We start from the raw sequence: 25,193 nt of genomic DNA, 5'->3' as shown, positions 1-25,193 counted from the left end.
CTTTGCTTTGCATTATAACGCCTGATTGTACATGTAGATGTTTTCTATTGAACTTCCTAGAAATGTATGAGTTTACCAAAATCAATCAAGACAAGAAGATATTTTGATTGTAGCGTTTGTTTATGAGTGGATGTTATCTGATTGGAGTAATTGTTTGCAGTGTGTAAAGTTGTTTTGTTTAGGCTTTCAGGACTCCTGAAAACTGGTTGCCTCAGCCTCTAGTGTAGAGTCTCTGGGATAAACTTTGATTCTTGTAAGATTGAAAACAAGAGGGCATTGTATAACATCCCCCACTACCACTACCCCCTCTCCTCCCAAAAAAAAAAATTTCAAATATGTATTTGGTTTTCCAAAAAGAATTTTAGCTGCAGCGTGTTTTAAGTTAATATGTTACAGCCTGGTAATGACTTTACAGTGCATGGGAAATTAAAAAAAATCGCATCATGTTGGTGGCCTTGTGTGCTGCAGCCGAGGAGACCCAAAGCGAGAGGCGGAGACGATGATGTAATGCTGTTGGATTTGGGGAGATACCACCAAAGAAAAAGAAATAGCCGAGTAGTGGATTCAGTTATGATGTTCAGCTCACATCACTGCTTTATGAGGGCTGTAATTAAAGATTGGCTTGTGGTGATGTGGCTTTGCTGCCACGAAATGCTTCATGTGTCTGACAGGCACCAAGATCAATGTGATGGACTTGAAATTTAATGGTCAGCTATACATGAGAGAATATCAGTTTCCCTTGTTTTGCTCGGATACATGTTTAGTAAAAAATGGAGTTCAGCATCTTGCAAAAAGGCTTCACATCCCTTCGACATGCTAAAACCATAAACTTCAACCGGTTTTATTGGGGTTTTATGAGACGGACCAAAACAAAGTGGAGCATAATTGTGGAATGCAAAAAAAAAATACATGCAGCATACATACACTTCTTTCTTTATAATTGCAATATTTTTACTATTGTTGCTACAGGTCAGGTTTACATCTACCAGCCTTGCATGTCTAGAGGCTGAAATGTTCTTTTTCTGATCATTTTTGCAAAGTAACTTGGGTTCCTCCTGACTGTCAGGAGAGCTTCTGCAGACATCAATTCTTTAGTAGATTTGGGTCTGAGGCCATATTTTCAGAGAGCCTCTGTCCTCTCACAGAGTTCCTAACTTAGTTTAAAATCCCTGCCCAAGAGTCTTGGCTTTGGAGTGATTCAGCCAATTGCTGAGAGCAACTCTGATCGTGGAGACGACAGAAATTTCTAGATTAGTGAGAAGATGTGGTTGACCCCTGTTGCTAGGTCCCTAGAAGTGATCGGCTTCTTTTCTTCTTCTACTAATTGTTTAACGGTGGTTGGCAAACAACTTAATGGAGCATTTACGCCACCAACTAGTAAAGAGTGTGGACGAAATGTTACCACAATTGCAATAAATGAAAATTATATCCTGTCGTTCAAATTGCTCAGTCTTATAAATGGAATATAAACTGGTAGCTTTTCCTTCTTGAGCCTTTCTGAAATATACCAATACTCCACCCAATCCCCAATCTTTGCAGAATCTTTTTTGACACTCTTAGGCTCATAAAAACTCCCTGAGTCCTCCTCGCAGTTTTTCATGTTGTGCGCTCTCTTAAGGCCTAAGATGCTGGTGGTCTTGGTTCTCATTATGCTGTTTGGTCACTAATGTTCTGAGCAAACCCCCAAACAGCTGAATTTATATTGAGAATGAATTACTCACAGATGAACCCTATTTACTAATTAAGTTACATCTGAAGTTAATTGTTGGTACTGAATTATACTTTGGGGCTTTGCAGCAGTTTTACTTCTGCTAAACACTTTTGCACTACTTGGTAGTAGTCCATCTCATTAAATCCCAATAAAATACAATAGCGTGTTGTTTCATAAGAAAATGTTAAGACACTTAATGTTATAGAAATTTCTAAGCACTGTACTAAGTCTACTTTATGCGTTTTAATAAAGTACAAATTTGAGTACATGTTCCCACTCTAGAGATTTAAAATTTATATATTTTTAAATTTGGTTGAGGGAAGTTGTTCTTTATGGGCAATAGGAAAGTAAGCTACATAAAAATATATTAGTTTCTCATGATCTCAAACTTAAAAGTAGAAACTGTACAAACAAAATCTATATACGTTTATTTTTTAAAATTGTTTTCCTGACTTGTTTATGCAATCTACAAAACAAATGACTATATGCACCTGCTTGTTTCCACATTATGCTAACGTACCCAAAGCCAATGTTTGGAAGTCATTGGCCAGTCAAACAAAAAAAATTCTTCAAACAAAGATTTATGGCTGCCGTGTGTTTAGGATCACACTCTGTTCAAAACTCCTATACTTGTCAAGATTCCCTAGGCTCAGATTGATATTTTTATTAAGCATGGGCATTCAAATATAAGCTTATAAATCAGACCAGAACTGCCATCTCTTGTACTCTTTGGCAGCTGGGCATGAGCACCATGACGCAGCTGGATAGCAGCTAGGAAGATAATGCCAGAGTTTCCTCTGCCAAAACAGCCCGTTTGGATTATTAATTTAAATTTGTATCTTTGAAGACTTTTTTTTTCAGTTGTGTTCAGACTTGCAGCTCATAATAGTCATATTTATTTTCATGCCCAAAGCTGAGAAATAATAATGATAAAAAACAAAAAGCATGAAAGAAAGTGAGAGCAGGATCAACTGAGAGCCAAAGTCAAAGTTGCTGAAGATCAATGAAATTACATTTGGAATGTAGAAATCGGGGATCATTGCATAAAAGAATGGCCACGTAAAGAAAGTAGTGAAAGCAAAGGTCTCCAACTGGAATGCGAGTTCATAAGAAAAATATTTATATTAACATTTATCCATTTATCGCAAGGCAACCCTTTAGTGGACATCTTCCACGTCTTCCATTAAGAAAGTGGAGTCTGGGGATTTACGATCAGGACTGTGGCGCAGAGGTCACCGAGTTCATTAAAAAGCTCCTTGCTTGGATGAGATTCACCCAGAGTTCCTTACGTCCTTCCTCCATACCAGGGAAGTGTTCAGGGTAGATTAGTACTCTCTTTTGTCTGATCTGGCCCTGGTTCCAGCAGTAAAAACACAGAGGGGGAGAAAACCTGCTGAGAGAAAAACCATTTCATTTTCTTCTTGTATACCAACCAGATTGGCTGCCAATGCTTTGGATAGTAACTCACAACAATGCCACTTTTATGGATGGTCATTGTCATCATTAATGTCGGGCTAAATATTTTACCTTTTTAATTCACAGTCAGCAAGTTTGGAACCTTGTATGGCCTTTTATTAATATTATGACTTTCTAGTACTGCTAGTACTACTATTCTCTGTGATAACTATATACAACTTAAAAATAGGTTTTAGCAAGTTTTCCTAACTTTTCTACCCCTTGGTAGCTGTGATGTCAGGTAAGATTAATGTTTTTATGCATTGTGGACTTTATCATTGTGGTGTGTGTGTGTGTGTGGGGGGTGCGTGTGTGTGTGTGTGTATCAAAGGGCGATCCCTGAGTCTTGCTTTAGGAGTATGCTGAACATATCTATTACCAGATGTCCCAGAGCATCTCAACACTTAGTCAAGTCAGCTCTGTTTCTCATTAAAAGCTTAGCATATCAAATGATGTAAGCGCTGGCATCCGACGCATCATAACTTATCTTGTGTAAACTAAACAAACAGGTGGTGGGATTATGGCTGTCAAGTTTTATTTCTCACCTGTGCTTAGAGCTCACGAACACTAAATGCATTAACTCTATACATCATCCGGCCACACAAAATAATAAAATTACGATTAGGCAAGCTTCCATTACACAACTTGGCAAAGCTTGGTATGTCTTGCAGGTTTTTTTCCACACAGCTCACAAATAGTGTGTGAAGATGTCTGAAATTAAATAACTCTGAAAAAGTAAAATTTTGCTTAGTTATAATTGAGCTAACGAACCTAATGCCAACACACCAGTGCGCAAAGGGTAAGGGGTCTCTGCTGATGGTTATAGAAAAATGTCCTAAACCACTACTGACTGTCTAGCGGGCCACATTCACTTAACAGAGTTCCCTCCATGTTGGATGCTTTCATCTACACTTGCTGTGGTTTCTTGTGTTTTTCTAAAGCCCATAAAATAATAATTGGTTCTTTTTTTCCCCCCTCAGCAGATATGGCTCAGATACTTTCGGCAATAGCTGAAAATTATATAAAGAGTTAATTGAAGGGTCTTTCTTCTAATGTGACTCGTTCATTTTTTTTTCTGTTCCCTTCTCTAACTAGCGTCAGGCTGTCTGGGAGGCTGATCTGAAGTCTGCGAGAGGTGGGAGTTCTGTTGGGCAGACGGGGCTGCTGCTTGGCGACTCCCTCTTTTCCAAAGAGCTGGAGAACATGGGCAAACAGCTTGCTGGTAGGCAGCGCATGTGTGCATGTTTCTACGATGGACATGTTTTTGCAGTGTGTCTTTGTGCCTGCAGAGTTTTTTTGGGAACTTCCATTGTCAATTATTTTTCAGATGTTCTTTCATTTTTTCGTTCATTTGTTGTTTATTTTTAAAAGGGACAAGTGGTTAGTAACACAAAAATATCAAGACATTTTTATTCCTATGCGAATTTCCAATGCCTTCTCCCAGATGTAGTTTTAAGAACACAGTGACAACATTCTTTAAGGACAGATGATGTGAAGCAAAGCAAGTAAACCACATTAAGATCATTCAGAACCAAAAGTTTTACACAGCTGCTATATTTTTATAGAAACAACTTTGGTTTTCTTTTAAAATTTGGCTTAATTTGGCTTATGCTGGTAGGGAAGTCCACATATTTATTGCATAAGTTACACTGCCATGAGCTTAATGACGAGTCTAAAAAATTTTGCCACAAGTGCCACAGCACTCACATTATTTACACTCCGCTTCTGCACAACTGCTACAATAACATATTATCTCACACTTGTTATAAACAAACATGGCCCCCATGCAAAGAGGTCGGATGGTTGAAACTGAAAGTAAAGCTTTCAGTTATTACTTGCTTATAGGCATCTGATAACTGAATGAATGAAACATCATTTTGAGATTTTTAGTTGATTATTTGAAAAATAAATTTGTAACCCAAGACGGGGCCTGTAACCAGAAGGTAATGTCCCCAGTCTTGACCCAGCAGGACACTGTGAACATGTTTTAATCAAATTTACTTGGCGGTGATGAGATCTGATAAGCTTCTGCTCAAAAGTCTTTGCTGTTTGTTACCAAACATCTTAAAGCATAAAATGGAGAAAGTTGCAGTAAAGACTTGTTGCATTTCATTGCCACTTGTGTCTGTAAAGTGGCAAAAAAAAGGATAGATAATTTTATATCATATAAGCTACTACAGGTCTGAAAATCACTAACCAAAACGTTGCTGTTGCAAAAAAAAAAAAAAAAAAAAATCTGTTTGATCTGCTGTTCCACACATGTACACATACTTTGGATTATTATTCATAGAATTTATGGAGGTATAGATTACAGCAAGGGAAAGAGTCTATCCAAAGTATGTGTTACTTTTGGCCAAAGAAAGTGTTCACTTTGGTGAAAGCATTGCCTTACTTGAATCAAATCTTTTTTTTCTTTTTTTTTAAGCAAAAATGCTACAAGACAAAATAAAAATGTCACTCTCCACATGCTTAATATTTGTTCTAACTCCAGTGATGTCAGGTTGATTTAATGAAACTGCTGAATTGGTTACAGCCTTTGCTATAGATTGACATATTCCAGGAATGTTGAATTGTTTTGCAATTTGACCTATATTATTCATGGTATCCAGTTCTCATCTTTGATATGTATGACTTCTAAGGGAGTCTGAGGCTGTTTTTTTGTCACCATTTTATCACATATGTATTGGTTTATGAAACAGATTGTAGTCTGGAATGTAGGCTGGAGGGAAAGGCGCCATTTAGTGTCATGTGTGACACACTTGTTTGTTTTTTGCATGTCTTCCCACTCAGTTTGACAGCATCACACTGTGTAAAGAGCCTCTACATATCGTCACATACGAGAATTATTCGAAGCATATTGGTTGAACAAAGCGAAGGGGTTTTTTTTGTCCACAAAGTAGCATATGTTTTTCAGATGACGCAAAAAGACGATTTCTGTTGATGCAGAGATTGCCAAAAGGTTTGATTTCTATTTTTTATGTATATTAACCATTCTGATGGAACTTTCTGAGCAAAGGCCTCATTCAAGATGTTTAAGCAAAAACTATTTAAGTATTTCAACTTGTCTATACCATTTGTCTTATGACTGAGAAAGACAATTTCTTTTTGTCAAGTGCAAGCAAATTACTGTTCAGAAGACATAACATCAGATTTTCCTCTTCAGGTTCAGAGTCACTGAATCGCTGTTTGCTAAAAAGTCACAAAGACATAAATCAGTCAATTTATGGGAAAACCTCAAAACACTCAAAAATCTTTTGAGTCTTTTGTTTCTCTTATTCAAGTGGTATTAATTACTTTTTAAGGTACTATGCATCATTCAAATGTCTAAATTCCTTTTTCTTTATTGCATTTGTAAACACTTGTTGACTTAGGAAATTTGCCAATTTATTGTGAGAAAAATGAGGGTAACTGAATAACAAAGTTTCTCATATAATCTTATGGTTTAATGGATGCGTCTGGAAGTTCTCTAATTGTACAGAAGTTTAATTATCTTTTTTTTGTAAACATTGCAATGTTGGGAAAGTATGCTTTGTCCATTTCTACTAAATTCAGAAGGTGGTGTTTTAATTTATCCAGCAGGCTTTATTCTGCATAGTTGTAGACCTGGAGGCAAGTATGTCGTTAGTGCTCTTGTTTATTTTCAGAGGAGGGACCCAATAATCCTTGCATGATTTCTGAATGGTTTTATAGCGTGCTGTGGCCGTGTACTCTCAGCACGTGCATCTGCTCCTTGATCAAAGGCTTTAATAGATTCGGTCTGTTTGTGTTTCTCCTCGTCTCCTTCTCTGTCTTATTTTCCACTTTGCTTTCTTTTTCTGTCTCCTTAATCTGAAATTCAGATCACAACGGTGCGAGCTTAATACCAGCTGTATTTTGATGTGTGTATTTTTCCCCACGTCTTTGATCACCAGAAGCTGTCATTTTGCATCAGTTGCTGTAAAAGTAGAAACTATGTTTACTGTACCAGCAGCAGAGAATCTTAAAAAGACGCTGCTTTTATTAGACTGCTCTTTTAGTGTTCGGAAGTTTGCGGAGCTGGTTTACAGAAAGATCATGACTCTTGTAACCGTTTATGGAAGGGAGGAAGATTTACGAAACAAAAACACGTGGTGTTATCATTAGAATTGTAAATATCCTTCAGTACAACACATCGGCTTTACGGGAACGGACAGCTAACGAACATATCCTGTTTACGGTTGAATATAATAATCGCATGAGAATTTATTAACACGGTGTAGGCGGTTAGCAACTCAAGCTAGAAAGTCATACAGAAACTGTTTTTATTTGAGCCCTGTAACATTTATTTCAGTGTGACACCAGGGTGTTTCCCTGGATTTAGGTTCGGTCTTACGGTCAGGAGCTGTGCAGGCGTGTCAGCTAATTAGAGTGCTGTTTTGAAGCTTAATTTAAATGCAACCAAAAACTGATGTCATGGTACGATCTGAACTACCACACATTTAAACATCCTAAAAATATTTTGGCCAAATAAAAAGGGTTATTTGTTACCTTATTTTTAATACAGTTTAAGTTGGGCCCAAAGGCTTGATGTCATGCAGAATACATGCAGATTATTGAGCCTATAAACTACATTGTAAAAGTTTACTTTTGTTTTTCTTTAATCTTTCAGTGCAATATGTTTTTACAGTACTAGATCACAAAAAAGTTATTTCTATGCATGTTTTATTTGTGTTTGTAAAATCCAATCATACCGTCAGTTTCAGATCCAGTTATATGGATTCAGTCCAAATTACAATACTTTAGTTGAATTAAGTTGATCAGATGTCCCATTTACTGAGAATGGAGGTGATGACAGTGGAACCAAACCTTTCCATTTGAACAACAACAACCAAAAAAAAAACAGTGGTAAAGGTTTAATCTTTAAAAACTGCATAGAGTTAATAGCAGAAATTACTCTGTCCGTGGCTGTCTTGGATACATACAAATGCATCCTAAACACTGAATCACTTGACCACTTGAGTACATGCTATGGAAAAACAACCTCCACAAACTCCATTAAGATAATAGCAGCAATTGCTTTGTCATTGTCTCTGTCCAGAAAACAAAATACAGTAAACAGAAAACAACCAAGCCAGGACTACTTTATATGGAAAAGAAAAACAAATAGAGTACATGAAGTTAATTGCAGAAATAACAAAGTAAATCATGCTCCCCAGGAAGCCGAGATGACTAAACGTAAAATCATTGGATCAAAGGTCCATTCGGTGAAAATGAAAAGCAAGGAGAATTCACATTTTCAGTTCATGGCAGACTATGGGAAACAAATAGTCATAGCTAAACATTGAAGCTCCAAGGTAGCACCATGTTCTATGGAAAATTAGATGGAAAAATGGCAGCAAAAAGCTCCTTCAATTATTACATTATTTCTAGGACACAGGCACATTCCAAATATGGAAGATAAATGAGAAAAGTTCATAAGACTAAACTCAACCGTATCTCCATAAGGCCTACCTTCCACCGAAAGCCCATGTAAAGTTAAAAATGTAAACATATTGTCAAATGAAAATGTAGATTAACCCTAAAAACTGTGTGGAAAACATCTGCAAACAAAGTTTTTTTTGGTGTTGTTTTTTTCCACCCCAAGTTTAATGATGGGTAGCACTGCAGACATCTTCTGCTTTGCATACTAAATGGACATTTGTCAGTGAGCAGCAACATGTGGTTCATATTAGCTTGTGGAAAATGTTGTTTGCATGGGAGCAAAAGCACCATTCACTCAAAAACAAGGAAGTCGAGGTTTATGGAATACTTGTCATGCTTCCTTTTGTTATTTACTTGACGCCACACATACACAGTTTAGGACTCGCTCCTGATGACTCACTTGTGAAATTATGCCTTGCACATGATAACTCCCAGACAGTTTTGTTGAAGACAAGATTGCCAACATTTGTATCAGAAACATAACAAATAAGGGGGAAAAAATGAGCCAGATGTTGATCCCACAAGTTGGCAGAATCTGGTCTTTCACAAACAAAAATTGTTTCTACAACTAGCAGAGAGGCAAACAAATTAGTTTTTGTCATGGAAGGGTAGAAAAACTTCTTGCATTCTGTGCTCACTGTACCTCGACTTAGGAGATTTTTTTGGGGGGGTTATTAAGGGGAAGCTGAATTGACCACAGTTTACAAGATCTATAAATATTGTCATCCATTACCCAGAAGAAGGATGAAAGTAAACAAGTCTCATCCTCTTTAATGCTCAGTAAAATTTGTGAATCATCTGTCCAGTGGGACTTAGACCTGCATAGTTTTTTTTCCCCTTCTGAGTTATGATCAAAAGCAGGGGTGATGTTATGATGGAATCTTGGAAGATAATTTGATAGTGATCTGGGATTTGTACAGAGTATTACAGGCACTATCACGAAGATCTGCAAACTGAGTCCAAATGTCAGTTAAATTTGTGGAAGACACTAATATCTACTTTAAATTAAATGATGTGAATAAATCTGTTATCAGAAATCTGTTTTGAATAATTAAATTGTTTAAGCAAATTCATGAATACACATTAATAGAAGGAGGTTTTGTGTATTTCTGAAGATAAATTTGTAATCATTAAAATTGTCCCACTTCAAATCAAAAACCATACAAAAAAACCAGCGATGTCTAATGATTATCTGGAATTAAGTTAATCTTCTTACTTTTTCTCTGAGAACCGATTATTAGAAGTGAAAGAAACACAAACTAGAAAAAACAATCTTCAATTTTTCTTCATTGGAGTGAGAAATTAGCAATGCAATAAGGGGGGAGGGGGGTGGAAATGTCTTGCTTGAATTTTACTCCTGAACAGCTAAGTGGCTGATGAAAGAAAAACATTAATTGCAGCAAAATCTACACAGATGAGAAAAATAAACAAAGAAAAATATGCAGTAAATCAGTCCTGGTTCTCACTCAGGCAAACCTTCGTCTAATTCTATTCATCTGAGTCTCAGAGCTCAAGTGCCTTGGGGTGCTGGCATCTCAGAGACCAATCATTAGGCCCTCATCAGCCAATCAGTCAGACTTTTAAGAAACGTATTGCCAAGCTGAGCTGAAAGTCGATCAAAAAAAGGGATTAGTTTTTTTTTTCTGCACTCTTTGCACTTTAGAGAGATTCAAGAATCCAAGTAATCAGTCATCTGTTTCAACATATAAGGTTTCAGACCTACAACCATTGTATTGAGTGATTCCATGTTTTGTTTTTTAATATTAATGATTAAATATTCTTAAATTAAGAATGGATTATTTTAAAATCTTATCTGAAACTCTAATGAATCTAATGAATTTAGTTTCTCTCTGACATATTGACACTCAGATCAAGCTCTAAAGGATGATGAACATAGAAACATTGACATTTTGAGGTTTCAGTAAGCTGTGTGTGGAAAAGGGTTTGTAGCTAATCAAAAGGTTAGTCCGAGATATTTTGAGGGTATTTAGAAAAATGCAGTTAAATGACATTAAAGGTCGGGTTTGTGGTGCTTTTACGCACCATAATAAAGACGCTAAAATATTATGTGCCTTGGTATGTTTTTTGAAAAAAATCTTCAACATAAAACAGTCATCTTGTAGATTTTCTTAAATATATTTTCTTTTGATCACCATTTGTAATATAACATCTCCCCTTTACATTTAAACAAGAACCTTGAAATTGAAACTCCTTTTATCATTTCAGAGGTTGAGAAAGACCTGGCCAAGCTGGCAGAAGTCGGAAAGATGACCAGTCGGAGCACCAACAATCCACATGGAAGTCTACTCCACACCCCACTACGGCACCGGACGCTACCAGACACCCTTCCTCTCACCAGCCTCATCTCCAGGCCTCAGATTCCAGCCGGTGGCATCTCAGGCAAGTCCTGTGGTATCGGCCTCCCCTTGCTGAGCCCCAAGCCCACCTCCCTATCCATGTCCATGTCAATGGGCCGGACCCCCAGCAACCCTGGTAGCAGAACTCAAACCCCCAGAACACCCAGCAGACCCCTGACCCCGAACAGCTTATTGACGCGCTCCTCCTTTAACCCCGGTGCTCATAAAGAAGTAACATTCCGGAGGTCAAGGAGCCGACCTGTGACACCCACAAGTCAGCCGCCACTTCCTCGACCACTGCTCACCCCTCCGGGACTAAGTACCACAGACAGCCTTGGTGCCAGCCTTCGGGCGTATCTGTCTGAGGTAAGACGGCAGCAGATGAACATTTTGATTTTGAAGCACACTGATATCAGTGTTTATGCATATCTTTTACTACAAATGTCCAAGAAACAGGTAATTGTGTTGAGCTGTATGTTGTCCTCTCTCTTATAAACATTGAAACGTCAAGTTAATCGTTTATATACTGGAAACAAATGCCAAAGGAATCCCACTGCCTATACAATCATGTCTTTACTTGTATGACACTGCTATGGTTTTATACTAAAGACCAGTGGTGCACAACGTCGGCCCTCAAGGGCGACTGGCATCCTGCATGTTTTAGTTCTCTCCCTGGCTTAACGCACCTGGATCAAATGAAGGCCTAAGAAGAACTTTGACATGCTGAAATGATTGTTACTACCACCAGGGAGAGAACTAAATCATGCAGAATGCCAGTGGCCCTCGAGGGCAAACTTTGGGGACCACTGATGTAGACAATCTCAAAGTAACACATAATTGTGTTGTATGTATTTTTTTTTCACAAGTGTCTTTAAAGTGTTGTACGCATTTGTGTTCAATCGGTACTTTGTAGAAGTAACTTTTAATTACTTACATTTTCATAGTGTCTCTACTAACTTTGCCCATCTACAAACAGAAGGTTTTGCCTTTTCTTCTTTACAAACACCTCAAACTCAGGAAGCTCAGATAGAGAAAATCTCTTAACCTTATAACCTTAGCTGTGTGTCAGGCATATTGTCCTACTGGAAGTTGAACCTCTGCCCCATTATTTTGTGAGAAACCTTAACAAATTTTCTTCCAAGAACTGCCATGTCCTAAGTCTTCATGGTGCTGTTCATTAGAACATCTGAATTTACTTGGCAATTAGTTGAAGTAGATTTTCTTAAAGGGGTTGTGAGAGTAAACGAGGGCTAAACACAAATGCGCAGCGATTTTTGTTTGTTTTTTTTTTACTTTTGTTTCTTAAAAAAAAGAAGAAGAAGATAATCCCAGTAAAATCTGTTGAAGTTCCTGGTGGTGACATGACAAAATGTGGAAAAAAAGAGAAAAAAATTAAACACTTGCACAAAACATTATAAATGTAAATTCTTGTTTGACAGACAGGATAATCCCTGGGTTTCCACAGGAATTTCCTGGAAATAATCATCACAAGACTCCAGAAAGTATAGGCTAGGCAAACAAAATGTCCACAAACACAAGGACCACAAATTGTTATTTTTGCACTTAGTTTTTGTATATTTTCTTAACCTTTAGACAGAGGCGGTCTAGCTGTTTACTTCTGCCTCTTTAGCAATCCTTGTGTCTGTCTGTTATGAGTAGATCCATGTGTGGACCATAGATACTGAAGGGAAAGCACATCTTCTCTAGACGGCAAATAAAATCGGTGTTTAATTTGAAAATCAGCTTGTATACATCTGTGTAAAAAAAAAAAAAAGATACATTTTACACATGCTGTTTAATACACAGGATGTTTAATACACAGCTATTGGTCATGGCTTAAAAAAAATATTTTCTACTTCAAAGCTATGGAACACCAAGAGTGAGAAGCTTGGGAGAATTTACAGAGACGGATTACGACCAAGTGCACGCACAAGGCAAAAACGTGCACACTCTTCGTGTGGGGTTTCACGCAGAGCCGTGGAGGTCTGTACAGTAGGATGTCATTTCATTGTGGAAAAATGAGCCTGGCATTAAAGAGGTGCTTTCAGAGGGATTTCTTTCTTATTTTCCTTTCATGATCTACTTAACAGGAGCCCTGTTAAATACGAACCCTTTTTTGAAGGCTTTCCTAATGACGGGCAGGGGTTTTACACTCCCTTTTATGCAGTTTGACAGTTACGCCAGTTGACACTTGGTGACATTATCCAAAACATTATTCCAGGGTGCCCAGTGTGTTTTTATTGGGGCCACCTGTTCACGTGTAAGACTAAATCCTTTAAACGAAGGCCTGGTTAGAAACTGAGAAGCGACTGAAACCCTATACAGTAGGAATGAAAAGCAGTCAGATTTTCTTCAAGTTATTATTGGTTCAAAGCATTTTTTTCACTAAATAAATGAATTTGACAATTTTTTAAAACAAATATCTGGAATAATTTGTTACTCTGGTTTCGTAGAGCTATCCAAAAACCTTATTTTTAGATAATTGGTCTTTCTAAATCTCCCTTAGGTTTGCACGTGTGTGTGTGTGGTTATTTGTCCTTGTGTGTCTCTGTGTTGCCCTATGATGAAGTGGTGACCTGTGCTGCCACTCGCCTAATGATCGCTGGAGATAGATACTATCCCCCCATAAAAAGTGGGTATAAATAATGGGTTGATATTTAAAAAATTATATTTTCAAATGTCAGGGTTTTTTTTTAAATGCAATAAACACATTTTTCATTACACTTTTTTTTTTAGTTTCTATTTAGAGATGCCCGTGTCGTTTACCATTTGAAGCAAAGTTCTTTGTTTCAGCAAATTGAGACAAATCTGACCGGGGCTTACTGTGGCAGAACCGATTAAAGACACACCTGCAGAGAATGAGCTTAAAAGATTGGAAATACCCTGCTTGGTCCGATTGGTGTCGTTTTCACCTGCAACATTCAAATAGTGGGGTCAGGATTTGTCAACAAAAACATGACCGCATTAATCCATCCTGTCGTCCATCATTGTTTTGGCTGCTTATGGTATAATTTTGTCCCTTTACAACCAAAACGCACCCGTCTTGGATGGTTATTTCCAGCAGGATGATGCCTTATATCATAAGACCCAGTTTCTATGCTACTGACACTGATATCTTGTTAGTCTATACCACAGAGAATGACAACAATTCTGAACCTTCGGATTCAATCAAGTACCAGCAAGGCTTACCTGATGCAAAAGTGCATGGTTGTACTGTACCGACTTACAAAAACATGAGAAAAGTGTTCTGTGCTTTGAGGTGTCATAGAAACATTACAGTTCAGGTTTTGTGTTGATAGCAGCAGCACAGACAGAAGATTTAGTAGTTCCCTTAATTAAGTCCTTCAGATTCTGAACGCACAAAGCAACTTCAGACCATCAAACCACCACCACCGTGCTTGGCTGTTCTTATTTTGCTAAACAGCTGTTGGTTTCAAAAACTGAATAGTTGGGGTTTTTCTTATAGTTTTTAATGTTCTGTAGACCAACTTGTGTTTTTCACATTGTGGTTCCTCCTTGAATGAAGTTTTTTATGCAGTCTGTTTCTTATTGATTATTGATTAACACTTCCCTTTTGTATTCGCTCAGAAAACAGAAGAAAAGGGCATACATACGTTTTTTTGTTTTTTGTTTTACATCCCTGTAGCACTGCGGCCTTCACATTAGCTTGTCTTTACAATTTAAACTTAACCTCAGCTGTTTCTGAAACTAAGTTTTAGGCCTTACGTTTACATTTTAATGAGTACTTAAGCCATAAATCTGTCTGACCTTAATTATGGCTTTTAACGTGTGGCTAATAACAGTCTCTCTCCTAGCATCCATATTACTGTCTCGCATCAATTCTCCAGCGTTATGTCCTTTTTTTCTATTTCAGGATGAGTTTTACCAGCAGCTTCAGGCCATCAGACAGCCCTGGCATATTCCCAGTGACACAGACAGTGACATCATGGAGCCTCCTGAACAGGATAAAAGTGAGTCACCTACCTTCTTTTTTTTTTCTTTCTTTCTTTTTGCTTTTTTACTTCTCTCTGCATTCAGGTGCCTGTATGATGATCAAGGTTTCTGTTCCAAAAGGAAACCGTTATTCACAAGTTTGCTCAGTTTTTTGTGTCTCCCTTATGAATCTGCATCTCACAAATCTGCTCCCATAATGATTTTACCTTCCTGCAGCTTTTTTATTTTTAACTTGAAATGGGAGGCTTATTTCACTGTGTCACTTTACCCCAATAAATTACCACTGCATTAAAGTAGCAAAACAAAATTACCCCATTGTAAAAAAATTTTTTTAGCTGGAACATGAGCATAATATTTTCATATTTCACTGTTGGGGATTCTAACAAGGGATGGAAGGTTTTTATGTGAAATTTCCTGTTTTGGCCTCATTGGTGGCACGTCTGAATCAAGATGTTGTCAATCCATCTGAATGATTGTTGTCGAACATCATAAATCGTTCATAGTAAAGCTCTGGCTGCAGCACAACAAAACCCAAATCCATTAGCTTCGACTGAGGTCTGCCCCCTCCTCTGACATTCCGGTTCATAAATCACACGGATGCATGAGGCCTTACGGTCCAATAGCCAGGGCCTCCACAGAGGGGAAACTAAGTACTTCTCAGTTCTCTGTGATCCAACTAGAGCTGTCAGGTTTGTGCTTGTTTTAGCGCTGGTTAATGTTTAGCTAAACATCTCTGATCCTTTGAGATATGGGTAAGAATTTACAGCCTGGACCCTCTCTCAATGAAAAATGATATATTTCATCATTATTTAAGGTCTTGCTCCAGAGCTTATTTCTAGAAGAGAACAGATTTATTTGAGCAAACAAAAAACACATGGAGAGGAATGTTTAAGAGCCTTAGTGCTGAGCCTGACAGTGCAACACCTGCCCAAGTAGGGGATCTAAAGCAAAGGTCTTAATGACTTTAAAGCCAGATGGGGTTTTCCACTTAATTGCTAAGCAATTACATATGACACTTCTACAAGTTAAAGATATCGTAACTATGTTAATTATGCCATCAAACACTCTAAAGTGCTAAAGTATTTTCACCCCTTGAAGTTGTTTACATTTTTTCACCCAAAAGCCACAAATTTCATTGTATTTACTGGGATTTTATGCGAATCACCAACAAAAATAATGCATTGCATGTGACTCTACCAGCCATAAGAATGTAGAGGCTGAGTTATAATAAAGTTTGATGTTGCTATTGGCCTTCATTTACAGCAACCTGACAAGAAAAGAGGTAGAGGTTGAAGGAGAAGGAGAAGCATTTACCAAATGCTTTGGGCCGGGATGGTTGCATCAAAGACTTAATGCCTAAATTTACATGAAAAACTAATCAAGATTTTGCTTTTAAGCAGAAACTAAATTAAATAGAAATTGTTCACTTGACTGTACCCCATATCACAGGTACAAACTCTGGGTGTTGGCGACATCGAGAATAATTTACTATTTTTTTTAGAATAAATTTACTAATAATTTACTATTCAAGTACTATTTTAAATATTTCAGTGTCGGGGATGCAAATTGTTGTTGATGTTGGCATCGTTGAAATAACAAAGTGTTTTGAATAAGTTTTCATACTGCAGTGCCAGAGCCAGCCAATAGCACATTGAGTAGAATTGCACCAAAGTATTTCAGGTTCGCAGGCTGCATTCTTTTTTGAATATTTCAGATATTCCCTTATTCAAAAATCTGTGAAAAGAGGGGTTTTGGAGTTACGCTCCACAGAACATCCACAAGTACCGAACAGCAAATATCCGGGTCTCCATTGTGTTGCAACCAGATATTTGAATGTGCTGACCCATCAACAAATTCTCCCACCTAAGCTGTGGATCTCTCCAGCTTCTCCAGATTTACCATTAGCCTCTTGGCTGCCTCTCTGGATAATAAGCCCGTCAGCTTAGGAGGACGGTCATGTCTTGGTAGGTTTTGCAGATGTGCTAAACTCTTTCCATTTTCAGATGATGGATTGAACAGTGCCCTGCGAGATCTTCAAAGCTTGAGATATTGCTTCATAACCTAATTCTAATTTAAATGTCCCCACATGTTTAGTTTCGTCTTTCTCCTGCGGTCGTCATGGTCTTCGTGATGTCATTTGTGACGCGTCACAGTAAAACCAGGGACAAGTTGCTCGAGCAGAAATGGAGAAAAAAAAAAAACATTGTTAGATCATTAGTATTTTAATTTATGTAAAGATGACTCTGCTTTCTTTGTGTTTCAGTAACCATACCTACATATCAGGAAACCCCCTTTTCCACAGATGTTGAAAAAACTACTTTAGTTTATTTTACAGTGTTAAACTTAAGTATCGTTTGTAGTTTTATCTTCTAGAGGATATAAACATGGGATTCACTCTCTCTGGAGTTAAACTTCCAGGTTCATGTTGTGACCTGAAGGCAAGAGATAAAAACATAGTTTTCCAAGAAAGTTGTAATTGTTGTTTTTTCCAGTAGATATACTAGTCAAAGTCATGAAGAAAGCACTTATGTTTAAATTACAGCTTAGAAGGTTTTAAAATGCAAAGCTTTGTGTTTAAATGAAGCTTGTCTGAACTGTTTCTTGGTTTGGGGGGGAAACTCCCAGCTGATTAACATGCCGGGCTTTATTGGCTGTTCACAAGCTTTTGTCATTGGTTTTGGCCAATAAGATGAAAGACTGAAAGGAATGGATGGTTAATTTGCACAGCCAAGACATCACCCTACCCCACATTGAAAAAAAGAGACCCTAGCTCAGGTGTATTTATAGGTCCAGGACAAATTCTCATCTATATCTGGCCAAGAGCCAGTGCAGATACCTTGTTCTGTCTTGGTAAATGCTACAACATGCTATTTTGTTGATTTTGACATATTTTCATTTTTTTAATTTCGGTTTTACATTTTTAGAAGGCTTAGAATCAACATGTTCTGAATGTCAATGGATGCTGCACGACTAGTATCTTGTATGCTACAATGCAAAGCATTGTATTCCCTCCAAATCACAAGTTCACAAAATGTTTTGTATCTGCTGCATAAAATCTCTACAAAATACAAAACTGTGTGTGGTTGTGATGTGACAAAGTCTGAAAAAGTACTTTCGTGAGGCGCTGTATCCCAGCTCTAAAGTGGAAAAACTTTGTTGTAAATTTACACAGTACTTGGGGGTTAGTCAAAACATTCATCTTTTTCACATTTGCAATTTAATTCATTCCGTATTTCCTTTTTTTTTTGAGAGAGAGGAAATTACAACCAGTGTAAATTTCAAAACCAACCTTTACAGTCGTCTAACATGCTTGTCAGCACCTCTTGTCCTGGACCAGTGTTCTGCGTCGTCGCTTGGGTTTAATTTTTTTTTTTTTGTAAGCCATTAGCCAGACCACCACCTCCACATTTACGTCGTCTCATGACTTTGGTTTGTTAATGAATGAGTCCAAAACATGATGTATGCACGAAACAAGAATTGTCCTTGAATTAAGTGTAACTATGTTTTTACAGTAAACAAAGATCAGTTACTCAAACTGGAAATTAACTGCATGTGGGACTCGCAAGGACAGCTTTCGCTGACGTTATGACACAAGAATTCTAGCCAAAGGAAAGATCAAGCAGGCAAGTGGTTGTCACATGGAAATATAACCCCTCTGACAAGTTACTCTGGAGGGTCGTTGTTTTGCCAAATGCATATCTTGCACAATAAATGGATAGGTTTTCCTAATGGCCCCTGGGGCCCTGCTCTAAGCCCTTGGCAGTGACAGTGGCATATTGAGAAAGGATATTAAGCACACATTGAATTAGACGTGGCTCAGAAAGTCAGAGAGAGAAACCCGGCAGCCACAAGTCGTGACAAAGCACCTTATGGCGTGAGAGAAGCCCCGTAGGACTGTTCGCTCAAATCTGGTTTGTATGTCTTTGTGTGAGTGCATGAGAAGGATGTTATTAGTCAGGGGGAAACAAGAAAAAAGTCTTCAGAGGACACATTCAACCCTTTAATCAGATTCTTTAGTGTTTTCCAGAGCGAGTTTTATGCTTCGATGGGTTGTGACACCCGTAGCTGAAAGGTTTATCCTCAGTTTTCTGAGTTGGATTCATTACCCCCAGCTGTTAGTTGGTTGGTCAGACTTTCCTGTAATATTTAAAGGTGATGACGATGAAAAGATAAATGTTTCATTCTGATGCTGCTATGCTGGTCATTTCTTCTGTGTGACTCATTGCATATCTTTTAAGGCAGCATCAGACAAGGCAACCCCTTTCTGTCCATCAGTTGATAACAGATATTCTGCATAGCTTCTGCTATGCATCTTCTTTTCATGCCAATATTGTAAGGTTAATGACTGATATGGTAATCTGTGACTGGTGTTTCCTTCCCTCTTTAAAATAAAATATACAAAATCGTATAAAAAATAAGATCCATAACCAGGACACAGGAGGATATATCATAGTTTTATATGATGCATAAAACTATGCATGAGATAAAATGTCTGGATGTAAGCTTTGAGTTTAAAGCTGTTGAACTTAAAAATTAAAACAGCTTTTGAATTGTTTCTGCAATTCAAAAGCTGCAAAAACATGGTAGCTTTTGAGTTTTAAAAATAACGCTAATGAACAAAGTAACATAAAAATGGAATCTTCCGTTGTGTTTGGAATTACTACCAAATACTGAATATCAACATCCTATAGCAACAAATGAAACAAATAACTTTTGATTGGTTTATTTTAGAAAGAGATGAAAATATGTGTCTTTATATGTGACTATTTTCTCAGTGAAACATCACTTCACATCATTAGTGCGTCTAAACCTTTCACAAAGAATCCCTGCTGACGTGTCCAAATCGAGACCTCCATAGTTGTGGAAAATCCAAAGTTATTTCCTGTTATTCTACCAACATCCACAAAGTTATGACCGCATATCCCACATTGCACGTGAAAGTTGCTCATTTTTTCTCACTAGCTGTGTGTGAAACCTGCCTTTTCCCGCACATCCGCAAAAATACCTTGGATGACACGCACAGTGAAGATTTTTTTTTTTTTTTGTTCGTTTTTATTGGTCTCTTGAGATCCTGCATAGTCTTCATTATTTACTGCATTCACAAGTGGTTTGTGTTACTTTATTTGCCTGTTATCAGAAACAGGTTCGCTGGAGACGTAGCAGTGTTGGTTGCTTGAGCTTAAACACCACTAAAGCCCTCGAGAGAAACACACACACAATCTCTACTCTGGATACCCTAATTGCATATTTGTTAAACATAAATTATTGGCAACAAATTACAGATGTGTGTGCTTCTGCCAATTTTAATTTTCTATTCTTTTAGCCCCCCCCCCCCATTCACACTATCACCATCTCGTAACATTAAAAATCCACCAGGAAGGAGATGATCTCTGCAGGTCTTTTGAGGTCCATCAAGAAAAGCTTGAATTCACTGTAAATCAATAAAATCTTTATTTGTCCCCATTATAGCAGGATAGTTCCTGACAATTTTAAGCATAAACTAAAACTTCTAATGGCGAAATGGTGGTGACTTATTATGGTACCTGCATTTAATGGTCCTGGGTGCTACTTAGAGAAAACTGGTAGCTGGAAACTGGTAGCTTTGTTAGTGAAATTTACCCCACTGAAAGTTTTAAGAAGGATTTGACTTTTTTGAAGGACGCAGCCTGGTCCTGTACACTTTGCACTGGCAACTCTCCAAGTACCTCGTTATAGCCTTCTTGGCACCACAGCTACTATGTTAGCATATCTCCAAACAGTTGAAATGAACAATCATGATCCCCAAAACAGTAAATACATTGAAAGTGAGTGCATGCTGGTTAACTGAAGGAAGTCATCTTCTTTATAAATACTCAGTCAATCTCGACTTTAATTTCAGGATGGGGAGAAAGGTTAAAATTTTGTCCACAAACTAGTTTTCTCAGAAAATCACGATGTGACGTCATTAGTACACTGAAGCAGAATTGCAGCAGATGTGCCAAAGTAAAGTTGAGGCTTTCTGGCTACTGTTGAAATGCCATTGTATTTGTTGCATTCTCAAAAAAAACTATAGTGTAAATAAGCACAAACAGCAGCTTGTAGATATATAATAGTTGTTTTGCAGAGTTAAAAAAACAAAACAAAACACTTTTTGTGTGCATGATGCTTTTTTACTGCAGTTATAGAGAGATCACTTCAAAAGAAACCCCTCATCTGCATGCTCTCATGCTTTTGAGAAGCGACAGGAGTACATACCCTTCCACATCAATGCTGAAATGAGGGGCAAAAAAAATCCTCCCCAAATTTACAAGGAGTTTCTATTGGTGAGGAAACACGTTGGTGCAAATGTATTGCTTGTGGAAGTGGCGTTGTGATAGGATGGACAGGCAAGAAGCGGTAAAAATCTAAATAAAAAAACCTAAAACAAAACATTTTGGCCGGTGTCAAGATATGAGTACCATCATGCTTGCCGTCCCATAGGAATTTATCCAACATTTAAATCGTCATGGATGTTCTAAGGACACCGAATCTGTGTTGATCTGGTGTAGAGAGTTTTATAATTGGTAGGACACTCATGCTATCCTTAAACAATTATTTTTTGTGGGGGGCCGGGGGATTGAAAGGCACAGCTAAAGCAAACAAGTCATTTAAATTCTTTCTTTTAAGGTGATATGACTTTTCTTGCATTTCTCTCAGAAGAGCAACAAGATTTAGTTTTTTCTTCGCACTTTTAGCTATTCCTAGGCATAAATGAACTCTGACGCCGATGTGTATTTTTTTCTCTCCCATAGGTAGTTCACGGGATGCCAACAAAAGATCCGTGTTTTCAGGTAAGAATCTTTGTCGCTGATTGAGGAGCTACAGCCTAAAATCTGAAGAGTCACTCTCGCGTCTGAAAGTGTGTAATTTGAGCTGCAAAAAGACAACCAGTGCTTAATATAAGCTACCGTCTTGAAATGAGAGCCTCCGCGTCTTTACATGACCTCATTTGTAGAGCCACATATTATCCAAATAACTGCCGATGGTTGACTTGCCATCCTCCACCTTCATTTATGGCCCAGTGGAATACCGTCACAGGCTAAATGGAGGACACAGAAGCTCTCGAGCGCGATTGGCTGAGGCCGCCCGTGTGCGGAGCCGGGAACGATGATGCTCAGTTCCATTAAGTCACTTTGGTTCTGAGTTTACACGCGACAGACAGCGTCGACTCCCAGCATCAACATTTGGGAGAAGGAGAAAGTCTGTCTGGTTTGAGGTCGTCTGTGGTTCCCCTTCTTGTGGCTTCAGAGGTGCCCACAGTTCCCAGTGTGAGTGTGCCAGTCTGGAGGGAGATCAGAGAGCTGGCTGCTGCTGTTTTGCTGCTGCTTCTACTTGGCTATCGGAGACGGCAGAAGATTGCCACAGCAACCAAACGCAAAGCTCAGTGCAGTCCCAGAACTCTTCCATATTGTAAAATCTGGAGACTGGAACCTCCTCTCCTTTTCCACTTCACATTTTTCTATTCAAATATTAAATACCTCTTTTATGATAATTACCTCAGTTTCTTATTACTAATGGTGACTAAATGTGGCTCATTCAAGTTTCCAGGAAACTGATGTTTTTCTCTTTTGTTTTTTGTTTTTTTACAGGCCTATAGTGATGAAAACCAGAAGACTTGATCCAATCAAACAATTATGCAAAACACTGGATATTTTGAATAACTGTTCAAAGATGATTATTTTTGTAAAGCATATGAATGACTATAACAAAAAAGATTGTATACTTTTTTCACCCTGTTTCATAAACATTGTACTGTAACTGAATGATCAACTGAGAAAATCTTACTTGAAACTAAGGGTTATGCCTTTTATTTTTGTTTGCATTGAAGCATGATATTGAACTTGTGTATAGAGACCAGTAACAAGAAGCATTTCGTTCCTAACGGACTCCTTTTCTAGACCTAGTGCAGATTTACACTGTCGGGACAGCACACCCATTTAATCAAAGTGTTTATCGACATGGACTGTTAAAAGAATTTGTGCTTTTCAGATGGAAAAAAAACCCAAATTGTTGAAGGGAATACATGGAATGCTGTTAAATTAATTAAACCGTTTTAGTGCACTTTTGTTTTTGTCCCTAATGTTTTGTTTTTCCTACATTCCATTTTCCTACAATTTCCACTTCTGTTTAAAATAGGTTTAAAACGTTTTAAACAACTTGTATTTTACTGAATAAGGTATAAAGGGGATTTATCATAATTTCTGGGCAAGGTCACCTGAAAATAGTGCTAACTACAAAAAAGAGAATAAAGTTTTACATATATGGGTCTGAAAGCTACAGATGTCGGCGTTGCAACATAAGATAACATATGATTTTTAAAAACATTTTTAATGAAATGTTTACACCAACAAAATACACTAGTAAATGCTTTTCATGAACACTGCCTGTAACTCAGCTTTTCACCAACTTATCGCATCACATGGAGAAATTTTTCCAGTTTTCAAAACTTTGGCTGAAGTGGCATTTGTAATTCCAGTTCTCCTGTAAAGCAATATATTATGGTTCCATCCTATAGATTCACATCAAAACCAGCCATGAGAAGAAGCCTGTCCAAGGTTCAGGTCCAAAACGTCACAACAGTTGTTGAAATTTGATTCCCTCTGCTTGTTTAGAAGACGTGACGGTTTTTATTGAACAAAATCCATACATCAAACGTAGTTATTTGACAGTGTGATCTTTTTGTGATGGATATGTTGGAATATTTATACAGGGGTATTTATGAGGTAGACTTTTTAAGTAAAAAAAAAACATTTTAATGGCAAAACCACCTTCAAATACAATTTTTGTCGGTATATATGAAGGTTCAACCTTTACCCCTTTGTTTTGCTTGAAATATTTACTTGTCAAGCACCAGAGAACCATATTTTTAACCCTCTTAGTACTTTCAAAAAGCTTTAGGAAATTATGTATTTTGTAGCTTCTTTGTTTTTGCAGGGCTAGGGCTACGGAGTAGGCTGAGGAATTGGGTTTTCATATCCAATCCAACTGAATGTCAATAAAGAAGTTAAAAAATAAATAAATAGGATGTGTTTTTACGTGTTTTCTGAATTAGTTGGGTTACATTAGGATTTTGTAACATGCTAACATTATGCCATAATGCAGCCATCTTCCCTTTATTGATCTGCACTGACTTCATTGAGGAAGCAATATCCACCAGCCTTGACAAAGTAAGCAGTCACTTACTTTGTAAGCAAGTGACTTACAATTCTGTAAACTGATTTTAGCGCTGCGTTTATTGATGTCGGTCTCTAGAGTTACGGAGAGATATGTTCTACTTGTTCTGAAAACCGCCGGATTCTGACGACCCAGTCATGTGGAGTCCCTCACATGACTGCCACCACACTCGGTAAAGATGACCTCGCCTGTTTGGAGAACGCCATTAGGATCATGGAACGGCACAGCATCTGGAATGCAAGCCAGGCAGGCAGAAGTTAAGGGCAACTCATAAAGTTGATGGTTTCCACTGAGAAAGACAGTTTTGTTTGTTGCATGCTACCTGTCACATGATTAATTGACGCCGCCAATTTGATTTAATGGTTTTGTGACATAATGTCACAAAAATTATGAAAAAAAACAACCACGTTTTCAGTTTTTCACTACAGGGGTTTAACCATTTGGATGTACTGTTCCTGCGACAGACTGGCGATCTGTCCAGGGTGACCCCGCCTCTCGCCCGAAACGTTGGCTGGAGATGGGCACCAGCACCCCTCCCGACCCCACTGAGGGAAAAAGGGTGCAAGAAAATGGATGGATGGATGGATGGATGTACTGTTCTTCATGCAACGAAGAGATTATTTTGTTTTTCTCTGAACAGTTGCGGCTTCTCTAAAGACTTGCCCGTTGAACTTCTATCAGATACCAGATTTACATTGTTTTGTTATTTTTTGCTGGAAATAATTACATTCCTAAAGTTACTCCTACTTCCTCTGAAAACATCTGAACACTGCCAGCATAAACGGCAACAAGCTGCACACGCAACCTTTTGGAAGACTCGGGGTAATCATTAGGAGTAATTATGTTCATGTTAATTACTGTTTAATTATGCACATTTAATCACTGCTTTCTGTTTAGTTTCACAAAGCTCCAAACAGGACTTGAATTTTTCATTTTTTTTCCCTTCCTTTCAGACCAGACTATTTTGAACGTACAGTAAACATGCACACCAAAGTTGTTTACTTGGTTTTATCGCAGCATGGTTCTTGCTCCATCCATTTCTTTGTTTTTCGCCGAGGCGTTGACGGAGAATGAGAAATGGGTTC

General features: G+C 37.9%; 1 protein-coding gene across 2 annotated transcripts in view; it reads left to right on the top strand.

Annotated features, from left to right (window-relative positions):
• The window catches only part of c20h8orf34 (chromosome 20 C8orf34 homolog), an 88,797-nt gene extending 65,802 nt beyond the window's left edge, over nt 1-22,995 (top strand). The window contains exons 11-15 of one of the 2 annotated variants that reach the window (XM_081601943.1): nt 4,268-4,388; nt 10,832-11,328; nt 14,837-14,933; nt 21,687-21,725; nt 22,524-22,995. In XM_081601943.1, the coding sequence (XP_081458069.1) occupies nt 4,268-4,388; nt 10,832-11,328; nt 14,837-14,933; nt 21,687-21,725; nt 22,524-22,531 (762 nt within the window). In that variant the 3' untranslated portion in view covers nt 22,532-22,995. Of the gene's footprint in view, nt 1-4,261; nt 4,389-10,831; nt 11,329-14,836; nt 14,934-21,686; nt 21,726-22,523 lie in introns of both variants that reach the window. The other variant, XM_081601942.1, reaches the window with a different exon arrangement.
• Nucleotides 22,996-25,193: the final 2,198 nt, after the last annotated feature.

This window comes from Poecilia reticulata, chromosome 20, assembly GCF_904066995.2.
Source record: "Poecilia reticulata chromosome 20, P_reticulata-male-v2, whole genome shotgun sequence".
NCBI classification, from domain to species: domain Eukaryota; kingdom Metazoa; phylum Chordata; class Actinopteri; order Cyprinodontiformes; family Poeciliidae; genus Poecilia; species Poecilia reticulata.
Note: the sequence above shows the minus strand (reverse complement) of the source record. Positions and strands in the feature narration are given on the sequence as shown.